At 43.9% G+C, this 7,393-nt stretch overlaps 1 protein-coding gene across 1 annotated transcript in view; it reads left to right on the forward strand.

The window, feature by feature from the left end:
- The window catches only part of ZDHHC5 (zinc finger, DHHC-type containing 5), a 21,577-nt gene that overhangs the window by 11,543 nt on the left and 2,641 nt on the right, over window positions 1-7,393 (forward strand). Inside the window, exons 3-9 of the mRNA XM_006900451.1 lie at window positions 2,381-2,538; window positions 3,569-3,741; window positions 3,889-3,991; window positions 5,081-5,172; window positions 5,700-5,832; window positions 6,452-6,575; window positions 7,301-7,391. Of these exons, the coding sequence (XP_006900513.1) occupies window positions 2,381-2,538; window positions 3,569-3,741; window positions 3,889-3,991; window positions 5,081-5,172; window positions 5,700-5,832; window positions 6,452-6,575; window positions 7,301-7,391 (874 nt within the window). The remainder of the gene's footprint in view (window positions 1-2,380; window positions 2,539-3,568; window positions 3,742-3,888; window positions 3,992-5,080; window positions 5,173-5,699; window positions 5,833-6,451; window positions 6,576-7,300; window positions 7,392-7,393) is intronic.

Raw genomic sequence — 7,393 nt, forward strand, 5'->3', positions numbered from 1 at the left:
TTTTTTTTTTGCCTTGTTGTGTACTGTCGAATTGAATCCTACTGGCACAGGAGGAGATTGCCTCTCATTCTCCAGCGAAGCATCTGGTGAATTTGAACCGCTTGCCTTTGGCTTCGCAGTGCAGCTTCTTGCCGCTAGTCCACCAGAGCTCCCTACAGCCTCTTCTTGAGAGAAAAATGAGCAGTGTCCTCGCGTGTGATTTACAGTCTTGGAAAATCCAGCTATGCATTGGTTCTGATACAACAGCAATGAGTTGTTGTGTTGTTGAATTGTCTGGAAACGCAGATTTTCCCATTTTGGTAATTAAAAAACTAGTAATCCTAACTATGATCTAACACGTAATTGTGTGTGTCTTAATAGAACTAAATTCCTAGTTGTCATGATTTGTAGGACAGGGAGTGGGAAATGGCATAGACTCAGTGCATTGTAGATTGCTGTTTCAGGTATCCTGAAGCATAGGAGAGGCTAATTGGAGACTGAATTTCTAGAGGAAAGAGATGCTTTCTAGTGCATGTTGAAGGGCAGTGCTTGCAGAAGTATTTGGTTTCTGAAACAGTTGAGAACTCTCTCTCCTTAGTTGATTAAGAAGTAGAAGAGAAGCTGATTAAGGTTTTCCTCTCAAGTGTGAGGTTTTCTTGTAAACGAATGAGTCCCGTGGGACTGGCAGAGCAATGTGGATGAGAGAAAGCATTTGTGAAATGGATTGCATAGGGTAGGACTGTAACATCTCATAATCTTCCATGTTCCTACAGCCAAAAACTCTCTGAAGGGCCAACAATTAGGTGAGTAGAAGGAACTCAAGTCTCTAAAGGCCAGGAGAATTATTTTAATGAGCCTTTAATAGTCATTCATTAAATACTTACTGATCTGCTGTACGATGTAGAAAGGTGCTCTGGTGACGCAGTGGTAAGGAATTGTGTGTGTGAATCCAAAAGCATGTGGTTTGAATCCACCAGCTGCTTCTCAGGAGAAAGAGGGACAGTTTCCTTGACTGTCTCTGAAAACCTGGAGGGAAACTGAATGGGTTTGAAGGCAACAGCACACAACAATAAAATACTGTATAGAAGACAGGGAGCCCTGGTGGTGCACTGGTTAAACACTTGATATGTATACATGGCGTATAAAAGATCTCGTGTGACACAGTCCATAGGAAGTGCTGCTGACCCAAAGTTCGTACCTCTGGTGGCATGCATCAGTCAGTGGCTCCAAGGACGCAGAGTGGACAGTGTCTTGCCTGTGACTTAAAGCCTGCTGGAGGTGCAGCTGTGAGTCAGTTCCAACTCAACAACAATGAGTTATGTAATATAGAAGCAAGCAGAGTTTTATGTAATGTAGTCAAAGGGAATCCTTCTTGTTTATTGAGTTTTCATTTGCCATTTTCCTACTGTTTTATATTGTTATTATTTCTCCAAGTCAGCAAAATTTGAAAACTTAACATTGTAATGGCTACACCATTGCTTACTTAACATTTCCTTCCCACAGTGTTTTAAATTGTTATTAATAATACATAAAAATTGTTTTCTGTAAATGTTATGCGCCATTGAGTTGCTTGTGATTCATGGTGACCCTGTGCACAATAAATCTGAACCTACTCTGTCTATCCAGAGGCAGTCTCAATATCTCTGACACACTTACCCTTATACCCCAGTTACTGTGGCAGTCTATCTTAGCTGGGGTCTTCTGCACTGTTCATCAACCCTTCCAAGCATGATGTCCTTCCCCAAAGTCTGGTCCCTCCTGGCCACATGTCCAAAGTATATGAGATGGAGTCTCAAAATCCTTGCCTCCAAGGAGCAGCTTAGTTTCACCCTCTCCAAGACCTTTTAATGAGTTTTACATTTTTAAATGGGATGGTAGGTTTCTCATAGGCAAAAGGAAGAACAAGGAAGTTCAGATAAAGAAAATGGCTTGAGCAAAAAAATCGATAGAGAAATACATGAGAGAAATTTATAAAACAGGAACGTTTTGGGTAAGGGGCTAACATACAACAGATAGGCAAGTGTTCTTATAATTCAGTCATCTATTTGATAATGAACTGCTGAGCAGACACAAAATACATATTTTTTGTTTACTACTTGTTTATCTTTAAATATATTCATAGTATGTAAACTAGAGAATGTCTGTATACCCATATCAGAGCTGCCTCTTCTAAATTACATTTTCTTTAATCACATTTCCAGGAGGTGGATCAAGAAACAAATTACTTCCTCCTTTGTTACTAGTGCTGTATACAGAGCTGATTTTTCAGTATTACAGTTACCAAGTTTCTAGTCTTTTACACTCATTAAATTCTAAAAAGTGGAGTGTATTTTAAACATCACCATATCCCTTTTGCCTAGTCCTGGCACAGCCACTTTTAATTGCCTTTTCTTTTCTGCAGCTGAGGAAGATGAGGACAAGGAAGATGACTTCCGAGCTCCCCTTTACAAAACAGTGGAGATCAAGGGAATCCAGGTGCGCATGAAGTGGTGTGCCACCTGCCGCTTCTACCGTCCTCCTCGGTGTTCCCACTGCAGTGTCTGTGACAACTGTGTGGAGGTAAGGATTCAGTGGGACTTGACTTGGCTGAGTTACCTTCCTGCTCGGAGAATACAGAGCACTGGTGCCCTAGTGGTAGAAAACTGCACTGCAATCCCAAAAGTTCATGGTTTGAATCTACCAGCTGCTCCACAGGAGAAAGATGGGCAGTCTCTTCTGGTGTGCTTAAAAAGCCGCTGGAGGGTCAGCTAGGGGTGGGTTCCTACTGTGTGGTACACACAACACACAGCACAGAGAATGCAATCTAATATCCTGTTGTTTCAAGGGAGCTCTGGTGGCCTAATCAAGAAGTTGGCACTGCAGTCCCAGAAGCGTGCGGTTCAAATCCGCCAGATGCTCTGCAGTCTCAGGGGCAATCTCCTCCTGTACCGTCAGATCAAATTTGATGGTATACACACACAAAATAGTCAAATGAAATAAAAAAAAAAGATTCTTATTTCATCATTTTGCTTCTACCATCATTTTGGTTTCTCCTGTTGTTTCTCTTCCTTTTCCTCCCACCTCTTGTCTTTTGTTTTATCTTTTCTTCCACTCTCTCTTTAATGCAGACACCTGTCTGCTGGATTTTCCTTTTTGCTTGTGATTCTCCCCCCTCCCTCAAGTGTTGTCCCAGTTTTTATTGCCTAATTGGTAAACTAAAAAGTTTCCTACACAGGAAGGGGACAGGTGAGCTTAATCTTCCTCCTCCTCATCACTGGCTCCATCCTTACCCTGCCCTTCTTGGCAAAAAAAATAGAGAATGCTTCATGAATTTGTATGACATCCTTGCGCAGAGGTCATGCTAATCTTTTCTGTATCATTCCATTTTTAGTATATGTGCTGCTTAAGGCAAGCACTTGTGAGACAAAGGTCTGCCTTGATCTTTGACTGCCTCTGCAGGGTCCTTTACAGATGATTAATAGCATAAGATAAACTGCATGAACTTGATTTTATCTTTTAAATTCAGTGTGAACATGACTAAAAGCAAAATGTAATAAGTGTTCTCTTGACAGTGGTTTGTGACTTTCAGCCTGTCTCTTTTTGCCTTTAGGAATTTGATCATCATTGTCCCTGGGTGAACAACTGTATTGGTCGCCGGAACTACCGTTACTTCTTCCTCTTCCTCCTTTCCCTCACAGCCCACATTATGGGGGTATTCGGCTTTGGCCTCCTCTTTGTCCTCTATCACATGGAGGAACTCTCAGGGGTCCGCACGGCTGTCACGTATCCTTTAAGACCTGTGGGTTTTGGGAGTGGGAGTGGGAGGGCTGAGAAGAGTTGAGTCCTACAGTGATGAAATCAGAGAAGATGGCTGCCCTGGGGGCTGGCAGGTTGGATCCTGTTCCCTTCTCCTTGACAGTTTGACTCCAGAATGGCAGTGATGTGTGTGGCTGGCTTGTTCTTCATTCCTGTAGCTGGCCTCACGGGATTTCACGTGGTGCTGGTGGCTAGGGGACGCACAACCAATGAACAGGTACGAAGAGAAAGGACTGGTTATCTCTAAAGAGTACAGACAGCAAGGAGCCCTTAGTGCTTCACTTAGTGTACAGCAGAGAGCTGCAAAAGATGCTGAATGAGTTCTTTTTATGATGATGCAGAATTCTGTGTAAGGAGTGAGCTAGTCCCAAGTTTCGTGTAAGCTTGAGAACCAAGGCCGTAACTCAAGTTAGACATTTTACTGGATGTTTACTGTATAGTGGATGCTTTAGGCTTTGAAGGTATATAGATAGGACCAAGACCAGGCTTATAATGAGCTCTGATGGCCTGGTGATAAGAAGCTGCGCTCCAATCCTAAGGGCATGCAGTTTGCTGCACAGGAGAAGGATAGGCATTCTCCTGTGTGATTTATTGCCTCTGGAAACCTGCTGGAGGGTGAGCTCTGGGTTAGTTCTGACACATCAGCAAACAACAGTATAGGACATTACACTGTTATGTGCACAAAAACATTATCTTTGGTGCACATAAAATAGTAGCCAAGCTTAATTACTTGCTATGTTCATCTTTTTTTGGAGTATTCTAAGAGGTTTCTACCCATATTTTACATGAGAAAACAGATGTTTAGGGTCAGACACCTAAGGACCGTAACTCTAGAATCTCATTTCTAACCTTCCCAAGGACATGCTCCCTGATTGAAGAGTTGTGTTCTATTTGTGTGTGTTTGTTTTTTAATTTCAGTCATGTACACGGTCCTCTCTCCTCCCATCACCAATTCCCCTGTAAGATTATTATCATACATGTGGTTTCTAATCATCCATTCCTTTTAGAATGTCCTTCCTTTCACTCATGCCAGTGCAGTATTCTTTTATCTATCCATTCAGTAAAGACTGTTTTATTAGAAAAGATTTTCCAGAGGAAAAAATAGCTTATCCTCCATTGAAAGGGTGGAGTGAAGGGGATGTAGAGATAATCCTGCTCCTGGAGAAAGGAACAGCTCTCTCTGAAAGGAAAGAAATGGAGAAAGACCTGTGTTCACTTCATTTAGGCCCCCAGGTAGTGCACACATTTACTCTGCTTTGGCCTTTGGTTATCAGGGTCTGACTGCCCCCTTTTATCCTCTTTCCAGGTTACGGGTAAATTCCGAGGCGGTGTGAACCCTTTCACCAATGGCTGCTGTAACAACGTCAGCCGCGTGCTCTGCAGTTCCCCAGCCCCCAGGTACAGCTCCCCCTGCTGTAGGGCTTAGCCCTGGTCAGAAAGGAGAGGACCAGCGAGAGTGCCCTTGGGGGTGGGGGTGAGAGAGAGAGGCTCAGAGCACCTGCCCATCCTTCGGTGGACCAGGGAGTACACAAGCAGCTCTTACGGTTGAGATTTTCTTCAGCGTGCCTTGTGCAACTAGGTGTGGACCTGCAGAGGCCTAGTCTTGCTGCCGTTTTTTCATAGACTCAAAGAAATTAGTTCAATACTGACCTTTTTCCTGGCATGATAGATCGTTTATTTGTACAGTCCCCAAAAAACCCAAACCAGACTAACAGCTGTTGAGTGAGTTCTGATCATACAGTGTAGGAGAGGGTAGAGCTGTCCTACAGGGTTTCCAAAACAGACTCTTTATAAGAAGCAGGTGACCTTGTCACATCCTTCAATGTTATTCCAGTTTCTGACTCTGACCCCTTTTAGATAGTAGGCAAACAGTAAGTATTTAAAGATGAGATTAATGAAATCCCCATTTCTCTTACTGCTATCAGGTATTTGGGGAGACCAAAGAAAGAGAAGACGATTGTAATCCGACCTCCCTTCCTCAGACCTGAAGTGTCAGATGGGCAGATAACTGTGAAGGTCATGGACAATGGCATCCAGGGAGAGCTGAGGAGAACGAAGGTGGGAACTTAGGAAAGTGATGAAGAAACCTTGGGATCTCACTGGTGGGAAAAGGAGGGAAACTCCATTTTAGTTTCCTTCTGTTTATCAGTTTCTCACTTGTGTTTAAGATTGTTTACATCCATATCTTCCTTTCTGCATTAAATAGTTTCATGCACAGTATTGGCATATACTTAACATAGCAATTTATAGATGGTTTGGGTTAATAAGTAGTTGACTTGAACCTTCAGTTCAGCTTCAGTGAAATGAACAAATATGAGTGCCAAAATGAAACTCTTACTGTGTTGCACAGTTGGAAAAGGCTAGCGTGCTTGGAAAGATAGAGGGTCAGCAAAAGAGAGGAAGACCCTCAGTGAGATGGACTGACAGTGACCGCAGCTATGGGCTTACGTGTGTCAGATGGCACAGGATAGGACAGGGTGCAGGTGGGTTGTTCATAGGGACCCTATGAGTCACTTGAACAACTCCAAACTAACTATTGGGCCTTTTTCCTCAAGTCCCAGGCTAGAAACACATGATGATTATTTCCCCAGCACCTCCTTTATGCCTGTTTAATTCTTTGAGTTGCCTTAAGGGTGAATTTTCCAAATGTGCCTTTTGTCCCGCCACATGTATCCAGTCTAAGGGAAGCTTGGAGATAACGGAAAGCCAGTCAGCAGATGCTGAGCCTCCCCCTCCCCCGAAGCCAGACCTGAGCCGTTACCCAGGGCTACGAACACACCTCAGCCTGGCTGCTACCGAAGGTAAGGGCTGCGCCAACTCGCCATATCCTCCAATGGGAAGGTGGGGGTAAGGCGATCAGTTGTGAGCTACAGAGAGGACAGAAGAGATGGGAGCCACTTGGACAAGTTGTGACTGAGAACACCTAGTGTGCTTGGACCACTTCCTTGATTAGCTTGGAGAGACAGATTTTCTGCTGTTAGCTTTGAATTGGGCTTCAGTGGGTGAACTGTCAACTTTTACCTATCCTGTGTTCTGAGCTTTTATACTTGTACTCAACAGTCCTGTTTCCTGAACTTTGTTTTACTAGGTATGATTGTTCCTCTTCAGTACTTGAGGAACTCCAGTAAGGAAACCTGGGTGGTTTAGTGATAAGCAGTGGCACTGCCAAGCCAAAGGAGCGTGCTTCGAATTCACCTGCTGCTCCGCAGGGCGATGAGCAGACTCCTCCAGAGTGCAGTTAACTGCCTCTGAAATCCCACTGGAGTGTCAGCTAGGAGTCTGACTTAGTGGCACGCACCATGTATTAGATCAAGAAACTATATTTTTATTTTTTAAATTTTACTATTTTTTTGTGTGTACCATCAAATCAGATCTAACTGGTAGAGGAGGAGATTGCCCCTCCTTCTCCAGCAGAGCATCTGGTGGATTCGAACTGCGTACCTCTGGGATTGCAGTGCTGCATCTTGCCACCAGAGCTCCCTAAGAACCTATCTTATGGTACCTCCTGGGCCTTTTCTTCCTGCAGACAGCAGCCTCTTGGGCAAGGACAGCCCCCCTACACCTACCATGTACAAGTACCGACCAGGCTACAGTAGCAGCAGCACATCAGCCGCCATGC

Source organism: Elephantulus edwardii, unplaced genomic scaffold (assembly GCF_000299155.1).
Source record: "Elephantulus edwardii isolate Elephantulus edwardi_28Jun2011 unplaced genomic scaffold, EleEdw1.0 scaffold00284, whole genome shotgun sequence".
NCBI classification, from domain to species: domain Eukaryota; kingdom Metazoa; phylum Chordata; class Mammalia; order Macroscelidea; family Macroscelididae; genus Elephantulus; species Elephantulus edwardii.